The sequence below is a fragment of the Mytilus trossulus genome, chromosome 4 (genome assembly GCF_036588685.1).
Source record: "Mytilus trossulus isolate FHL-02 chromosome 4, PNRI_Mtr1.1.1.hap1, whole genome shotgun sequence".
NCBI classification, from domain to species: Eukaryota; Metazoa; Mollusca; class Bivalvia; order Mytilida; family Mytilidae; genus Mytilus; species Mytilus trossulus.
The window spans coordinates 90,649,532-90,669,002 of record NC_086376.1 but is presented as its reverse complement, the minus strand read 5'-3'; the positions used below and the strand labels follow the sequence as shown (position 1 = coordinate 90,669,002).

The window sequence follows — 19,471 nt, the reverse complement described above, 5'->3', positions numbered from 1 at the left end:
CCTTCTTTCCTTTACGGGTAGACTTTATATACATAAATTAAGTGGTACAAGAAAAGCAAAATGAGTATGTTAAATTTGATGTATGCCTTTTTGTGATTCTTCGTTACATTTGTTGTTTTTATAGTGATGCAAGTATGTTTGTTTTGTTCATACTTTTAACGACAAAATTATTTTTATGTCTACCTGTACGAATTTCAAACGCGCATTTTTACACCAGCAATGAAAACCTTCTTTCCTTGACGGGTAGACTTTATATACATAAATTAAGTGGTACAAGAAAAGCAAAATTAGTATGTTAATTTTGATGTATGCCTTTTTGTGATTCTTCGTTACATTTGTTGTTTTTATAGTGATATTAAGATGATAACACAATAATGACTGCTGTACCCCTATTTTTGACATTTTTACTCTTTGAGTATGTTTGTTTTGTTCATACATCGTTGACAATGTAATGGAATTTGATGCGACTGTCATACAAGTGAGAGGTTTAGCTAGCTATAAAACCAGGTTCAATCCACCATTTTCTACATTAGAAAATGCCTGTACCAAGTCAGGAATATGACAGTTGTTATCCATTCGTTTGATGTGTTTGGACTTTTGATTTTGCCTTTTGATTTTGGATTTTCCTTTTGAATTTTCCTCGGAGTTCGGTATTTTTGTGTTTTTACTTTTTATGATAACCACTGAGTCGTGTATCACATTTATGAATCACACCAACAAATGATAACCACTGAGTCGTGTATCACATTTATGAATCACACCAACAAATGATAACCACTGAGTCGTGTATCACATTTATGAATCACACCAAATGATAACCACTGAGTCGTGTATCACATTTATGAATCACACCAACAAATGATAACCACTGAGTCGTGTATCACATTTATGAATCACACCAAATGATAACCACTGAGTCGTGTATCACATTTATGAATCACACCAACAAATGATAACCACTGAGTCGTGAATCACATTTATAAATGGTTAACTAATAATGCAGTTAAATGATATATAAAAGGATATGAAAACAGAATTCAAGGAAATGAAAATAATTGAAGTAACTATCCATAATGTGTTTATTACTTGATAATGCATTCATGATTACATATTGTATTTCAGAGATTAGAAGAGGAATTCCAAAAACAACGAGAGGAACAAGAGAAATTTTATGGGACAGTTGTAATAACAGGAAATGAAAACGCCTACTCAAGTTCAAGGCCATCTCCGTCGGCATCGTTAAAGAGTAAAAAAGACTCTGTTACTTCACGACATTCAACAGTTATATAGATATACGCTTAGATATATTATAGCATGTATATGTTGCCATAGAAACAATGCTACATTGTGATATGTTACCATAGTAGCTGTGCTATTTTTAACATATAATATGGTGAGACAAACAATGTGTTCTTCACTAATATCACTTCATGTTTTACACATCAACGTTTTCAAAACAAGGTCTATCAGTCTATGTGTCTATGTAAGGTCTATCAGTCTGTGTAGCTACATATGTTTAATTAGATTTGGTGTGAGCTTGCAGCTGTTTCAGTAAAAGAATTGCATGTGTGGCTACAAGACACTAGTAATTGAACAAGGAATGGAAGTGAAGTTCTCATTTTTTTCCTGGCATTTCATTGATCAGTTTTTTAATGAAATAGTGAAAAGACAAAATGTCTAATTTTGAAAAAAACTGCATTTATGCCTCATGCTCTTGTTTTCAATTATTTAATTGAAATTCTATAAGATATGAGAATAACATGAGCAGAGACTGTATTTACAAGGAATTGCATGCTCTGCAGGTGAGGCAAAGGCAGGAGTAAGTGAGTAAATAAAATCTACATTAGGCAGAGGATTGACTGAAAAGACTTTAATTATTTTTAGGATAATACAGAGATCTTTCTAAAAACAGATTTTCTTTCAATAATATAGTGTTCCTGAGGAGGCATCAGTGTTATATTTATATTTTGTTATATAAGTTCCATAACATGTGCTTTCTGTTGAATTCAACATGGAATGAGTGTTTCGTGTAAGGTCAATAAGAAGGTAGGGTGCTGGACATGATTATATAAAGATACATATATTATATATGCATAAATGTAAATAGGGGGCACTAGATGATAAAAATGCCTTTTTTCATAAATAATTCAGTTGTTTTATACTTTGAACATGAGTTTTGTTTTACCCATCTGTTTCCAAGGAAACTTAAATTTTAAAATCGTGTCATGGAATGTGAAATGATGGTTTTATAATTGTGCTACAGTAAATTTAACACATTCAAACTGGTATAAAAGAATCTGTTGAACCTCAATTTATTAATAATTCTATTTTTCTTTGTACATTGGAAAAGTTACAAACAAAATTTGACCAACTGAGGCTTGCATTATTATTTGAAGCTGGATTGAAGTAGTGGCAAATTATCAGAACCCTGCTATAGGTATATAATAAGCAATTATTTTTTTCAAGGTCTAGAAACGCATAACAAAGTCTTTTTTTATATCAAAGCTTTAAACTAGTGTATGGCAGATTGTTTAAATTTTGCCATGAAGTGTACAATGTAAATTTCAGTGAATATTTACTCCATAATTACTCAATACATCAAATTTTGTGCAAGAAAATAGTGACCTCCAATAAAATTTAGGACAAAAACCTGCTAGAGAAATGTCCAAATATGGACACAAACAAATAGAACACAACATTGTATTTTTTTACCATGAAATTGCAAAAATATGACATTAATGTTAGAATTATCATAACAACTTATTCAGTAAGGTGCAGTTTCCTCATTCAAAAACAGCATATATATATATATATATGTTTGAATGCTATCTACATATAATCCAGGGAGGTCATACATTGTGACCTTGATAATACAAGATGTAATTACTGTCACCTTCATGTTTAATGTGGTACAGATGCCTTACAAGAAATAAGTTTTTATATCCAAATATTTCCATAAATTTATTGCTCTTTATTCAGGATTATTATTTATTTATATATTTATTGGTATCTATGTTATATGTTATAATGAAGCAGTTGAATGTGTGCATGTTTAGTGTTGGCAAAATATTTACTCAGAAGCAGCAATGGAAAAAGATAGAATATCAGCCTTAAACATTTGTTTAAAGTATTTTCATGCTTGAGTGGAGAGATAAATGCAGTTGTACATAATGAGAATTATATAAAGAAAAAACTCTAGGAAGATTTCCTTGGTTTATGGGTTTTCATACTTATCAAAGAAGAGTTGATAAAAATAATTTGTATTTTGTTTAGGTTTTGTTTTAATTTCAATAAGCAAGTGAATATTGATACCCACTACCCAGTGATACCCCTCATTGATTTATATAAGCAACTGAATATTGATACCCAGTACCCAGTAATACCCCTCATTGATTTATATATGTAAAAAATTAGTACATTCTTATTACCAGTGATATATTGTTAATGTTAAAGGACTAATCTAATCATGAATGAACCCAAGAAAAATCGAAACAATTGAAATATTTTAACGACAAGTACATGAAATTACACAAATTATAACTAGTTGTTTCAGTTGATCAGATTTGTTATATGTACTACAATGTTTTAACCAAATGATAATAGTAAATTATTTCAGGTTTTTATTAATTATAATTTACAATATATTATGTTACTTATTTTCATGAGATTTTTTACTTGCCAATTTTTTTGTTATTTTATGCTAATTATTAGGTAGGAAAACATAATCAACACACAATGTCTTGTATATTTGCTTTTGTGGCTTTCCATACATTCCTGTCGTTTGCTGAAAGTGCCATTAATTCTTACCTGTATATTTGGCTTATTTACCTGTATATTTTGACCAAACATTGCCGTATATTTGTTATTAAGAAATCTTGAGATTTATCATCCATGAAGAACTACTGAATGTTTTCTTTGAGGTGAAATATAAATTAATTTAGATCAGAAAAGTGGAACCAGACTGTTTCCTGATTGTATTCAGCCATAACCATATAACAAACTTATACTACACATCAATTCATTGATGAAAATTGTCCAGATTTTTTTAAATTTCGTTTCTTACAATTTTTCACAAATGTGAAAGTTTTCACTCATTTAAAGATTTTTTACCATCCATGAATTTTGTCTTCGCCATGATTTTTTTTATTCTTCATGCTTAAACAAAAATCTGACTAATTTATTATTTGAATCCCCTTTATGGAGATCATCCTTAGTACCCACCTAATTGTCACCAAAGAACTCGTACATTAGTTTTATTGCTAGTGTCACATGTGCAAAACTTATTAATTAAAACTCTCTTAATAATATAACTGATAATATCACTATAAATCTTCACAGATTGGTTTCAAAGGCTTTTAATCCAATTTGTTTTCTTTCAATGTAGTTGTCTAGATCAGATATTCTTTTCAATGTCAACAGCTATCGATGTTTAGCAAAATGTTTAGTTTTAAAATATTTGATGAGAATGATGAATCCCTTAATTAATTTCATGGTCTCTTGATGCATTGAAAATGTTCATGATGGCAGAAATAAAAGTCCATAAAAAGAGTTTATTATCTCCCTGTATTTAGCAGTATATTATCATTGATTTAACATTTTTGGAGTATATAATTAAAATTTATAAGAAGCTTGTATGATGACAGATTTTTATTCATGATGTTATGAGTATTAGAAGTTTGGGATATATAGGGTTTCATATGTCCGTCCTAATAGCTGTAGACATCACTTGCTTTCAATCTACTGAATGAACGCTTTGTTATAACTTGTATGTGCTATCCTGTGTTCTATTTATACTTATTCATGCCTAATCATATCACCCATATTGTTGAATTCATTTTCAAGTAGACCAGAAATAAGTTGATAAGACCATTTTTCTATGTCAACATTGAATGAAACAAAAACATTCAAACATGCATTTAGAAGGAATGTACAAAAAGTTTTGCAAAGTCAAGCTTTTAAACCGTTTTCACTAAATCTATTCCTATCTGCACTGATTAACATCCTTGTCAAGGAAAACACCATATAGTTTAACCTGAATTAGGATTTTCATTAGATTTTCAGTAATATTAATACTTAGAAAGTTAGCACTGACAACTAAGTCTCAGTCTGTTTTGATAACTTATTACTGTTTGCTGCCCTCTTTTGCGATCACCCTATTGTACCAGATAACTGGTAAGGTCAATCATTCATGTTTTAACAATAAATGATACATACTTAACATACTTAATGTATCTGTCCTAAACTATAGAGGACTGTATCTCCGTTTGTTGTGCTTGATTGAAATAGTGCTATTGGTTGGCTTCTTCTCTTACCTGCTTCTATAGCTCTCTGTGTAGCAATCATCTTTACCCAATGGGGAATATATGGTGCTTGTTGGATGATGTCACATTCATTTTTCCAAAATTCCTGCTAAACTTTACTAAACTGTAGTTTGGGTGGTATAGATAAAGAAGAATTCTTTGTGCTTGGATTACAATATTGATTTGAAGTAATTAATATATTAAAACATCCTGCTATTTGTGATCTATGTAAATACCACTGCTTTAACTGTAAAATAAGCTAAGATTATACAGTACTATACTTGTGCACAATTTATTTTTCTCAATTTCTATCTAGAATAGAAATTTTTTCATTAAGTAATACATGTAATATGGACTGCATTCATTTTCAAGTTTACTTGTGGGTAAAAAAAATAAAAAATCCTGACCATTTGAAACAAATTCTTAACCCTGAAAATGAAGACACAAGTAGATAAATATTTTCTATTCAAATAGCTTTAGGTTTATTTTAAATAACTAATTTATTAACAAAAGCTGAAATAAAAAATAGGCTTTTTCGATATATCACCCTTCATAGTCCTGGACACCAATATCTGTGAGTGTTAAGTTTTGATATTAAAAAAGCAATATGGTATACACTTTATTACAAACTTGATAGAGATTTCTACTGTTGTTTGATAAAGCCTATGCAACTGTTACTGATATCATCACAGAATGCTGATACAAAACATTGCTATTGAATATTCAACACTTTAATTTTACTACTTGTACAAAACAATTGCTATTGAATGTTTAACACATTAAATTTACAACTAAGTATGTAATCAAATTTTAATATTATGCATCATTTGCTGCACTTTGTTCAATATTGCAAAAAATATGTCTACACAGAACGTTTTGTAAAGTCTTATCATTTTTTGTGTTATTTCAGAAATATATGTGCTATCAATATAATAATAGTTTGTATATAAGATGGGCTTATTATTTAAGTTCACTTAATCATTTAATATATAATTTTCCACAAAATATGAAAATAAACTTTTTAATTATCTTGAGTGTTTTATTTTGAAAAAAAACAAACACCCACACATTTGAACAATAGTGGATCTGTGGCTGTTGTACTTTTTTAATCATAGTGCTGATTGTGACGAAGTCAGACGCATATTTGATGGTTGATGTCGACTTTTTAAACTGATAACCAATATCTTCACCAGACTGGATTCTATGGAACCTTATTATCTAAGGAATTGATGTTGGGTGCAAAGGTTTTATTTTACAGCAGTTATTTATAGACTGAAATTTGGACAAAATTCTGGTTTCAGAATGTAATATTGTGAATCATAAATATCCACATTTATCTTACTAAGTTAAATATTGGACTCCTCAGGTAGGAAACCCCCATGTGATCTGTTGAAATTATATAAATGTCCAGTGGCAATTATTTCATGCATAATCTGGATGAGAACAAATTAAAACTAAAACAATATGAAGGTCCTGTAGTAGAAGGTACCAGGGTTAAGATCAAGGGAAAATGAGGATATATTTGATAAAAAGATAAATTTCCCCCTTGCAATAAGCCTCTCAAAGAATAGTTGTGTGGCAATCTCTTTTCACAAGACATCAGATTTACCTACACCATTCTGATTGGACATTGTTATTAGATCAAATAAACACTTTGGTAAGTAACATTAATCGAGTCCCTTTGAAGAAAATTCAGTACAGTTATGATCACTTATAAACCTTCTTCATATTGGCCAATAATTGGATAGATCTGTCTAAATCTTGGTTTATGGTAGAATATGTTCTAGAATAAAGCAGCTAGGAAATAAGTTCGATAAGTAAGTAATGGGCAGTTAGTTTGATTCTCCATTGGGTGTGTGTTTTATACACAAGTTGAACACTGACATTATACAAGCTGATTTGATATTACCAGAGACACATATGTCCCTGATGATATCTATATGGTTAACTTTGTCATATGCTAATAACAAAATACTAATAGAATGGGTGAACACACTATACATTCATGAAAGTAACGATATCCTAATTTATGTTCGTTGAATTAAAAAAAAACTTAGATATATATGTGTAAAGATAAAAAAAAAAAAACTTTGAACAATTTAAAAAAAAGAGAAAGGTGTTGTGAATAGATAAAATGAATAAATAAAATACATACTAGAATATCAATAAAACCACATACAGAGCTGTTTAAAACTTTACAAAGATGGTATCTAGGATAGAACTGTCCATCATTGTAGAATAGGACTCGATTAACTTTTGACTAAGAAAAAATGAATGAGAATATGACAAGTGTACATGATTATTTCTTGACATATGGTGAACATGAGCATTAAAAATCGCTTTCCTTTCACATACAAGTATTTCTATTTCTATGCTTAAAAACGAGAGGCGAAAGATGCCAACGGTATATTCAAACTCATGAGTCGAAAATAAACTGCCAACTCCAATGCTTACAAAAAAGACCAACAGTACACAATACACAACATTGAAAACTAAAGACTAAGGAACACGAACTCCACCACAAACGGGAAAATAAGCTTGCATTATGGTAAACTTTGCTTAAAAAATTAATTAGGTATTGACAATTCACTTGGAAACTCAATTATACCCTCACGACACTTAACACATGTGGAGCAGGATCTGCTTACCCTTCCGGAGCATCTGAGATCACCCCTAGTTTTTGGTGGGGTTCGTTTTCCTTCTTCTTTAGTTTTCTATGTTATGTCATGAGTGCTATTGTTTGTCTATTTGTCTTTTTTTCATTTTTAGCCATGACGTTGTCAGTTTATTTTTGATTTGTGAGTTTGACTGTCCCTCTGGTATCTTCCGCCCCTTTTTAACCAAAGAGGAATTCCTAGATAAGCATAGGTCTGTTCTATGTTTCTTAGTAACTTCAACCAAAGACGAAGAACTGGATCTGACATCACCAATTGGATGCCTAAACTACATAAGTGTCCTTACAAACAACGGTATATTGCTGTGTCTTCCAAGTGCTCCACGACACCTCTTTCTACATTATTTACGTCTATTTTATCAGCAATCAAAGAGGGGTTTCAACGTTATTGTGAAACAGCCTACTCTAGAGGTGATTTGAATCAGATGTGGATACTAAAAAATTTCAAAGATCTTTTAGAGTACATACATTTCTAAGACTATTTCATCTTGCCATAGCTTTAAAACATTTGACTTTTCTACACTTTACACAGGTATTCCCCATTGCAAACTAAAAGACAAATTGAAAGAGTTGCTATTGATTTGTTTCATAAAAAATAATGGCCAACGTAGATACAATTATCTTGTCTTAGGGAGGGATACATCCTACTTTGTAAAGTAACACTCTCATTCAAACAAAAATTCTCTGAAACTGACATTAACAAGATGCTTGATTTCTTGATTGACAACATATTTGTTACGTTTGGAGGACGTGTTTCTGAGCAGACTGTCGGCATTCCAATTGGAACCAACAGTGCCCTCTCCTTGTCGACTTGTTTCTTTATTATTATTATTATGAGGCTGGCTTCATACAGAATTTTCTTAGGAAGAAAGATAAGAAGTTACTATATCCTTTACTTTATTTTCCGCTATATATAGATGATGTTATCTTACTAAAAAATTCAAAATTTGGAGACTATGTGGAACGCATCTATCCCATCGAACTAGAGGTAGAGGATACAACAGATACAACAGATACAGTTAAGTATGCTTCATATCTTGACTTACCTGTAGAAATAGACAATGAGGGTCTGTTAAAAACAAAACATTACGACAAAAGAGATGATTTCAGCCTTCCAATTGCAAACTTTCTATTTCTATGTTATTAAATTCCAGCAGCGCCTGCATACGGAATATATCTCCCAATTGATACGATACTCCCGGGCTTCCTAACATATTTTTTTTATAGAGGTTTGCTCCTAACAAATAAGCTGTTTAACCAAGAGTTCCAAATTGTGAAGTTGAAATCATCCTTTTGTAAATTTTACTGACGCCATCACGAGTTGATTGAGCGTTATGGCATAACCGTTTCACAGATGATATCGGATATGTTCCTTATATCGTAACTGCAATACCCATCCCTTTTTATGAATGTGACCTACTGAATTAGACTTTTTACTGGGTTTATGATAACATAAGCAACACGACGGATGCCACATGTGGAGCAGGATCTGCTAACCCTTCCGGAGCACCTAAGTTAATCCCTAGTTTTTGGTGGGGTTCGTGTTGCTTAGTCTTTAGTTTTTTTCTATGTTGTGTCGTGTGTACTTTTTATTTGTCTGGTTTTATTTTCATTTTTAGCCATGGCGTTTTCAGTTTATTTTCGATCTACGAGTTTGACTGTCCCTCTTGCATATTTCGCCCCACTTTTATTATACAATTTTAAACAGATTTTTGACTGTTGGTGTTTGATAAAGCCTAAGCGTTTTTGACTGATATTGATACCAACACGAATAACTGATACATTACGCTTGCTATTGAATGTACCACACATTAATTTTACTACTGGTAAAAAACTAATTTTATTGAAGGTGTAGCACATTAAATTTAATACTAAGGATGTAATACAATTTCGATATTATGCATTAATATTTGCTGCACTTGGTTCAAATATTGCTAAAAATATGTCCTCGGGTGCTGCAGATGGGTAAGCAGATCCTACTCCACATTTGGCACCCGTCGTGTTACTCATGAAAGTACAAAACCGGGGATGAGTCTTATCCTGTAGATTAAATTCTGAGGAAAGTGGAAGGGATTGCAGTTACGACAGTTGGAAAACATTCGTCATCATCTGCGAAACTGATTTTCCATAACGGACAACCAAATCATGACTCGTGTCCATAAAATATACGAAAGATGATTTCAATCTAATCACTTGGAAATCTTGGTTTAATAGCTTCCTTGTGAACAAAAACTCTCTTTGAAGGAAAGCAGTATAAGAAGTACAAAGCCTGGAGTACCGTATCAACTAGGAGATATCTAATCCGTATGCAGGTTCTGCTGGAATGTTGCTTCATAGAAACGGAAAGTTTACAATTTTGAAACTAAGTCGCCTCTTTTGTCGTAAATTTTGTTTTCAACCGACCCTAATCATCAATTTTTAGATGTTAACCAAGACTGGAGGCAAATTTTATCTGTTGTTTTTATATCTCAAGTTCGATAGGATAGATGCGTTCAATGTTTTCACCAAATGTTTATCTGGTGTTTTTTATATCTCAAGTTCGATAGGATAGATACGTTCAACATTTTCACCAAATTTCAAATCATGTAGAGAGAACTTCATTTTTATAGCGGAATGTGAAGTAATAGGATATAAATAACTTTTTGTTTTCTTACTAAGAAGTTCCTGTATGAAGTATAAACAGAAAAGAACAAGTTGATAAGTATAGGATCACAGTTGGTTCCCATGAGAATGCCAATTCTTTTGTTGAAAAACACGTTCTCCAAACGTAACAATTATATTATCATAAATCAAGAAATCAAGCATCATGATAATATATATATACAGTAATACATTTATTTAACTTTACTTTGTCTATAATATATGTTCTTGATGCTGCTGTGGCGCAGTTACTGCGTCTGAATTTTGTTTTAAGTTGAAAGTTGATAATGTCATATAATAGATTGAAATAATCATTCATGACCGACATGAACTATGAACAACAACCACTGTACTACATGTTCCTGGCTTTAGAATGGACATTGGCACATAAACAATGTGGTGGCCATAAACTCAACCCTCCTTAATGAACCAAAACCTAGGACAATACATTGCAAGAACTTACATAAACACAAATCACTCGGAAATAATAGTACTCGCACTTACCGAAATCTATTTCAAAGCTAGTGAAAATGTAGACGAACCAGTGGACATAGACGGACTGGTAAACATGTAAGCAGACGGGTAAATGTGACAGACTTATTGACATACATTCACATATAGACAGACCTGCAGTTGGGATTGTAGAAAGTCTAGGGGAAACGGATTATGTACGCTTCACGCACACCCAATACACGCTTTAAGCTCGTTGTGCTTAAGCTCGTTGTGCACACGATACAGATATGATTGACAAGTTGAATGCATCAAAATTACTAGCGTGCATGATTTTTTTACCACGGCCGACGTACGTTGGAGCTATACGTTGATATATGAAGCCAGTATTACATTAAGTAAACAGGCAATGTCAGTGCAAATTTGAAAACAAAAGTAATTTAAAACAATACATCTTTATCAAACAATTATCTAATATACGATGCCAAACAAGCATTTGGGTTTACGATTGCATTTCTTTTTTTAAAGAAAGCAACTTGTATTATCTTTATTCTAAAGTTTAGCAATACACGGGTTACGTGGTATTTAGATGTACCATTTATATATTGTAGAAGTTGTTCCGAAAATTTCACCCTGAATTGAACATGTAAAGAAGATGTTGATTGGACAATGGAATCATTTTTGCCATACCGTTAATATATTTATACGATTGCATAAACATTTTTGGGATTGCAATAATAAAAATGCGATCGCATAAATACTTACGCCATTGCATAAATATAATTATGCAATGGCTAAATTAATAAGGCGATGGCATAAAACGCCATTTATGCCATCGCACAATAATTTTTGCCATCGCATAATTATTTATGCAATCACATAAATGAATTATGCAATCGCAAAAATGATTTATGCGATGGCATTAAAACGCCATTGTGACACTATTCCTGCGCCATAAAAGAGTAGGCTAATATGCCGCTACAAGGCAGCACTCGCACCCGCAAAGTGGAGAGGGATTAATATAAGTTGCAAAACTTGTTTCCCAATCCACTATAAATAAATATGTTTAAACTAAACAAAACGAGAAACGAGAAACACGTATATTTTTCATAAACAAACGACAACTACTGTACATCAGATTCCTGACTTAGGACAGGTGCAAACTGGAAGAAATACTAAGTCAATATATAAGTAATATATATTAAAAGAGGAACGAAATTTCAACAAAACTTTTAACAAATAGTATTGTTGTTCATATGCATGAGTCTATCAGGGCTGCATTTTGTTTTTAATTCTTCACTCGTGATAGAGAGTTGCTGCTAAACCAACGGTTAATAGTGCAAGATAATCATCAATGATAACAGCTGCCCAATGGATTTTTATACTTGTCGATGCCACAATCGTTCCATTCTCTTGTAAACCTGGTAGTGAATGATTGCCAAATATACTCAGATTTTTGTTTACAATTAGCAATGGTGGATGTTACAAGTTGGACAAGAACAAGGATACCCGTCCGAAGCTCTTAAGATCGACATCTGGTTATAAGTGGACATCGTAATGCTCATCCTTAATTTCGGTTGTAGTGTTGGGTACAGCCAAACTTCCTACCAACACATTGGTACATATGAAAGAATATAGTAAAGGTTTTAAGTATTGTAATTATCAATTGTGTCAGAAACAAAAATGCGAGTTCCTAGTATACGATCATAACATCAGCAACTGAAAGGTTATATTTAAATTATTATTATATTATTTATCTTTTGCAAGTTTTTTCAAGGAGGTAGCTAGCAAATATTCGCATAACAATACAAACTGTGAAACAGGCTGATTCACAATTCATCCTAATAAATGATGATTTAAAAATGTCCTGTAGTATTGGAAATACATGATCTTATACATAAACAATTAAATGAAAAAACCTTAAGATATGGAGTGACTGTACAAATAATGACGAAAACACTAAGAGAAATTCCAATATATAATATATAGATAACATTTCTTAAAACCCTTCACAGCACCTCACGGGTTGTTATCTGAATAAATCATCTGCACGCGCCTTCTGATTATCTATACTAAACAACCTCTTCATGTGATTTATCAGCTATATAAGATGGCCAGAACCTAGTAAGTATTTCTCATTACAGTTCAATATTATTTTGATATTTCGGTTACAATACTGTTATTTTTTTAAACTTCGAATATTAATGTTAATTAAGCAGTATGTCAATTATGTCGTGTATGTTTGAAATTAATCCTCGCTGCTTCAAAAATAGATCATGTAATCGCAGGCTATCAGAATAAGAATTTTTTAATATTAGTCAGACTTACAATGGATATACACATCTGTAGTCTCACAAACATATTTGCCTTCGGATGAAATTTAACAGTATAGTAATCTAATTCATTAAAGTAGCAAATAATTGGTTCAATTAATAATTGTTGTAATCTGCAAGAAATTCTTAAGCACATATACGCCTTGTATACATCAGTTGCAGATAAGATATTTGTGTTTCATGTTGCTTACATTTCAATTTTACAGATCAGAGTAATGCAGGTGGACTCCGAACCAACTGTCAGTAGTAGCAGTAATACTAATTGCAATAACACAAATATTTCGAATTCAGAAGTATCTAAAGCAGTACATAGAGGACATACACGTTCTTTTTTCGGGAAAATGGCCGCAATTCCAACGCAACACAGCAACACAGATTTATCGACTCAAAAGGCGATACTTGAACAGCTTTTCTTGAAAAAGGAAATAGATGGTGATTTTTGGTACGTTGTTGTCGCCGAATGGTTAGAGCAACTTAAGCGTTATACTGGAATTTCAAGTTCTAGAAAGTTTCTATATCACTCGAGGTCACACCCAGGTCCGATTATAACAAGACGAGATTACGCCCATACAGTGGATGTTGTCCACGAGGACGCATGGAGAATGTTAATTCAGTGGTATGGCATTGCAGAAGGTCATCGACCAATGAAACTTGTCGTCTATGCTTATTCCCGGGCACAGGAAATTGAACACAATTTAAACTCATTCAAAATAATGTTGGCCAATGCACCTGCTGAAGAGTTCCACAATGTAAGGTTTAGTAAACTTGAAAAGGTTGGTCATCTTGAATGGAAACTAAGAGATATTTATCAGATTCATAAAAATGAAAAAAGTCGCATTTGGGCAAAGTCAGACTCGGATAGTGAATGGCAGCTATTGTTAGACAGAGACAAATCTGTAGGCAAAGCTTTGATGATTGACTCGGATTTCACTAGACCAATCATAGCTATGGAAATGTGTAAAGGAGATGGAGTGTGGAAAAATAGTCCAGGTTCATCAGATTGTCCTCAGGACCATTCTATTGGTCCTCTGTATGAACGAAATATTTTCGATGATATAACAAGCAACTGGGAAGTTGATATTCACGAACAAATAGACCATCTTGGGAAGAGTATGATCGACAACTTACATGTTAACTTTAATGCTTTTGTACAACGGGCTAAAGAATATGTTGACGAACGAGATACAAATCTTAGGCATAGAGAAAGAAATCTGTGCATGCGCGAAAACTATGTTGACAACATGGAAAAAACGATGAAAGAAAAAGAAAGGAAACTTGACTCTGCTCTCCAGGACTACGAGAATCTTATACGAATAAATGAAGAAAAGATAGAAGCGTTTGAGATTGAACACCTGAAGAAAATGGAAGAAATGGAAGTTGCGTTTGATCGTCGACTTATTGACATGAACAAACAAAGAGATGAGTTTGAGAGAGAAAGAGAAAACTTTCATCATGAACTACAGGTGAGAATGTCATTGGATAAGCCTCTAAAATGACTCAAGTACGTTCATATCATAATCGTCATTGTATGATTAAGGGTTGTAATATTCATTACTATATCATGTTTCAGATGAAGAAATACGTATATTATAGCTTACATTACTTGAAATGTGGATATTTTCATTATAATGAAAGGTTAATACTATTGTATACTGGTTACTTTAGTATTATTGCGTGACTGTGATTAAGCAACTTCATTCTGAATTTATCTTTAAATTATTCACGGGTCAAATATTAGTTTACAGAATTTGAAACCACAATTTAATCATGTTTAAACAATTGGTATATAGTCAGTGCCAAATCAGGGCAGCATAGAAAGTCCCTGGCCAACTAAGAACGAAAATTTTGATAACGATATGTTCTGTGTTATTCTTTTTTTTCAGAAAATGTCAGAAATGTACAGAATTCAAGAAAACAAGATAAAACTGGATATTGGTGGACAACAATTTTCGACCTCGTTAACAACACTGACACGTGATTCTTCCTCTATGTTAGCTGCAATGTTCAGTGGACGCCATCAACTCAAAACTGAAGCAGACGGTAGTAATTTCATCGACCGAGACGGAACTCACTTCCGGTATATATTGAATTTTCTGCGTGATGGTTGCATTAAAGAGGGCACACTTCCACCCAGTGAGTTCATTCTACGAGAGCTATTGGCAGAAGCAGAGTTTTATCAAATTTCTGGACTTGTCGAATATTTAAACACTTTGCTTTTTAAGACCGACGACTCTGGAGATACGCACAGCCTTGTTTAAGCAATTATTTAAGAAATTTACCATAAACAATGTTACTTATTATAAATAGTTGATATTTCATGAAATTGTAGAATAAATGCTTTTTGATTCATATTAACTTTTGTTTATGTTAAGCACATTTATAAGCAATAATTGAGGACTCGGAATCAGAAAAACTCTGGACCAGAAAGTACCTGTTCACATTTCGTGAATACCATTACAGAATAGCGGGTGTACCTTAACTGTGGTTAATTATTGTTATTATCAAAAATCGTTTTTGAAATCGTATTTTTTATTTATACATTTTACCAGTATTACTGGCGCATGCAAATGAAAAGCCATGGTTTTTTTTTGCACAAATCAAACACTTGTTCTAGCGCAAATTGATTTAAATGTCTATTAAACAGTTAAAGCATTGTTCTTAAATGTTTTCAATTTAACACCGAAGTGTAAGATTTTTTTCTATTCGTATTTGAATTGATTTTGTTTTTGATAAATTATGAACATTCCTTGATATGTATTGCTCCACATTTAAGCCGGTAACTGATGGTCCTCATCCTGTTAAAATATATTGCACAAACTCAAAACACTTTTTCTCAGACTGTTTATTTCGTCTTCACAATAAATCCATTGGATGTGTTCTGTTTGATTTGTTTGTCTTGAAGAACAGGATAATTTATAGTTGTAATTGACTTTAAACTTGTTGTCAGTTACTGTGAGTTCTTTTACGTCGTTACTTTGTGTCTTTTATCTTTATGTTTGTTGTAGCATTGTAATACATTTGTTGTAGCATTGTAATACATTTGTTGTAGCATTGTAATACATTTGTTGTAGCATTGTAATACATTTGATGGCATTTTTCTAATGGCATGATTACACACTTTAAGAAAACGTCTTGTGTTATATTTCTGATGGCATGCTGGCACATTCTGCAAAACTGTATGATGGCATTCTTCTGATGCTGACAAACTCCAAGTAGTGTCGGGTAACATACTTCTAAGTCCTTCTTATTGCATGCTGGCCAACTCTGAGGAGCAGTTAGGTAACATGCATCTGATGACATGCGTACAACTCTAAGTAACCGTCTTGTATAACAAACTTCTAATGGATCCTTTTTTGTTGTGGTTTTTTGTCGAGCCTTCGACTTTAGTCGAAAAAGCGAGACTAATTAAGCGATCCTACATTCCGTCGTCGGCGGCGTCCACAAATATTCACGCTGTGGTTAAAGTTTTTGAAATTTTAATAACTTTCTTAAACTATACTGGATTTCTACCAAACTTACACAGAAGCTTGTTTATGATCATAAGATAGTATCGAGAAGTAAATAATTTTGTAAAAATAAAATTCCATTTTTTTCCGTAATTTACTTTGAAATGGACTTAGTTTTTCTGCGGGGAAACATTACATTCACTCTGTGGTTAAAGTTTTTAGAATTTTAATAACTTTCTTAAACTATCCTTGGTTTGTACCAAACTTAGACAGAAGCTTGCTTATGATCATAAGATAGTATCCAGAAGCAAATTTTATAAAAAAAAAAAAATTCATTTTTTCCGTATTTTACTTTTAAATGGACTTTAGTTTTTCTGCAGGGAAACATTACATTCACTCTAGTTAAAGTTTTTAGAATTTTAATAACTTTCTTAAACTATCCTTGGTTTGTACCAAACTTAGACAGAAGCTTGCTTATGATCATAAGATAGTATCCAGAAGCAAATTTTATAAAAAAAAAAAAATTCATTTTTTCCGTATTTTACTTTTAAATGGACTTTAGTTTTTCTGCAGGGAAACATTACATTCACTCTAGTTAAAGTTTTTAGAATTTTAATAACTTTCTTAAACTATCCTTGGTTTGTACCAAACTTAGACAGAAGCTTGTTTATGATCATAAGATAGTATCCAGAAGCAAATTTTGTAAAAAAATAAATCCATTTTTTCCGTATTTTACTTATAAATGGACTTAGTTTTTCTGCAGGGAAACATTACATTCACTCTAGTTAAAGTTTTTAGAATTTTAATAACTTTCTTAAACTATCCTTGGTTTGTACCAAACTTAGACAGAAGCTTGTTTATGATCATAAGATAGTATCCAGAAGCAAATTTTGTAAAAAAATAAATCCATTTTTTCCGTATTTTACTTTTAAATGGACTTAGTTTTTTCTGCAGGGAAACATTACATTCACTCTGTGGTAAAAGTTTTCAAAATTTAAATAACTTTCTTAACTATCTTGGGTTTGTACCAAACTTGGACAGAAGCTTATTTATGATCATTAGATAATATCCAGAAGTAAATTTTGTACTTTTAAATTGACTTAGATTTTCTTCCAGTTAACATTACATACAGTCTGCAGTTAAAGTTTTTAAAACATTTATTAGATTCATTAACTATCATAGATTTTTACCAAACTTGACAGAACCTTCTTACAATCATAGGATAGTATCAAGAGGAATATTTTTATTGATTTTTTGCCTCATTTTTGTTGAGCCTGTGATTAACAGCAAAAGAAGGCGAGACACTGGGTTCCGCGGAACCCTTACAATTTTTTTGTCATTAAAAGGGTATGAATGATATGGTAACTTTTATTGCTTGAATTCGTAACTCAAAAGTCTTATTAATCTGCCAAATTACATCACTGGGATGTTCATGAGACTTCAGTCTTTAAGATATCAGTATTAAATTTTTTAATTGTGTGTAAAATATTTGTATTACGGCTTCTTGCATTGCAAAGGCTCCCAAAATTGATTTCCCATTGGCGGTCATGATAGTAGCTCTGTCTACATCATTGACTAGTAATACTAGTACTATGTATGGTTGCTCGTTTCGAAACTTAAGACATTTCTATATATGTGGTGAAATCTTCGGGGTACCAAGTGAAATTATTTTCCCGTAAAATTGCACACCCCGAAAATCTTTTCGTAATGCGGATCCTGAAGGTTAAAATTCCCTTTCTTTACTATTAACAAGAATGTGTCCCCAGCCCTCGGCCAAAACTTTAACCTGAAGCGGGGCAGATGGACGAATGGGCGGATGCACAGACCAGAAAACATAATGCTCATAAAGGGGGCATAAAAAGTTCTTTAAATATTTAGTACTCTCAGTCTGCATACATTAAAAACCCACTAGTTTTCACGCATAAATTCTGGCTATCCAAATCAACAGAAATGGTTAAGCCCAGAATGGTAACATGTGACTTTGTTCAATATTACCGCACAACTTGTGATGAGGCAAATTAGAGATCTGACTCCTTTATAAAATGAAAAAGTTATTCAGCGCAAAAATAAAGGCATTTTTGTACTAAATTTCATCGTCAAATTGTGCATTTAAGGATATCTTCTTCTTCTTCTTCCGTTAAGGAGTTGACCTCATATTTGAGTGATTTACTAACTCCGCTCGGTAAAACAGGAGGCTTCTCCATTGATTAAAAGTGAATATTAACAAAATAATTAAAACTATTTACACTGTACAATTTGGCAAACTGATGTCTAGTTAGGCTGCATCTGGGTCCAGGGCACACTGGCTAATCTGGCCCTGAACTCCTCGAGTGTTGGTGCAGCTGCTACTGTGTCTGGCAGAAGGTTCCAGTCCCCTATAGAGCGTGAGAAGAAGGAGTTTTTGTATACTTCCTTAGTAGCTCTTATCTGTCTAAGTCTGTGGCCACCCCTTGTTCTGTTGTCCCCAGATGTGTAGTAGATAGCTGGTTGTATCTCCCGACTAGTTGGTTCTGTATCTTGTAGCATAGTACGAGTCGCTGTTTAATTCGTCTATACTGTAAGGGATCCCACTGGAGTTGGTCTAATAATCCAGTGACGCACCCTGGGGAAGTGTCTGTGTACTGGTTG

The 19,471-nt window shown here is 32.5% G+C and overlaps 2 protein-coding genes across 2 annotated transcripts in view; both read left to right on the top strand.

Moving 5' to 3' along the window:
- Positions 1–6,330, top strand: part of LOC134716272 (STE20-like serine/threonine-protein kinase) — a 64,690-nt gene extending 58,360 nt beyond the window's left edge. Inside the window, exon 21 of the mRNA XM_063579155.1 lies at positions 1,123–6,330. Within this exon, the coding sequence (XP_063435225.1) occupies positions 1,123–1,290 (168 nt within the window). The 3' untranslated portion in view covers positions 1,291–6,330. The remainder of the gene's footprint in view (positions 1–1,122) is intronic.
- Positions 6,331–13,096: 6,766 nt separating this feature from the next.
- On the top strand, positions 13,097–15,746 carry LOC134716271 (uncharacterized). Its single transcript, XM_063579154.1, has 3 exons — positions 13,097–13,188; positions 13,604–14,860; positions 15,281–15,746. Exons 2-3 carry the CDS (start codon positions 13,613–13,615, stop codon positions 15,653–15,655), a joined length of 1,623 nt encoding a protein of 540 aa, XP_063435224.1. The 5' UTR covers positions 13,097–13,188; positions 13,604–13,612; the 3' UTR covers positions 15,656–15,746.
- Positions 15,747–19,471: the final 3,725 nt, after the last annotated feature.

Excerpts from the sequence above, each read along its gene's own strand:
- LOC134716271 (XM_063579154.1), top strand. The coding sequence starts at position 13,613 with ATGCAGGTGGACTCCGAACCAACTGTCAGTAGTAGCAGTAATACTAAT. Across the intron at positions 14,861-15,280 it reads ACTTTCATCATGAACTACAG|AAAATGTCAGAAATGTACAG; the intron begins GTGAGAATGTCA and ends CTTTTTTTTCAG.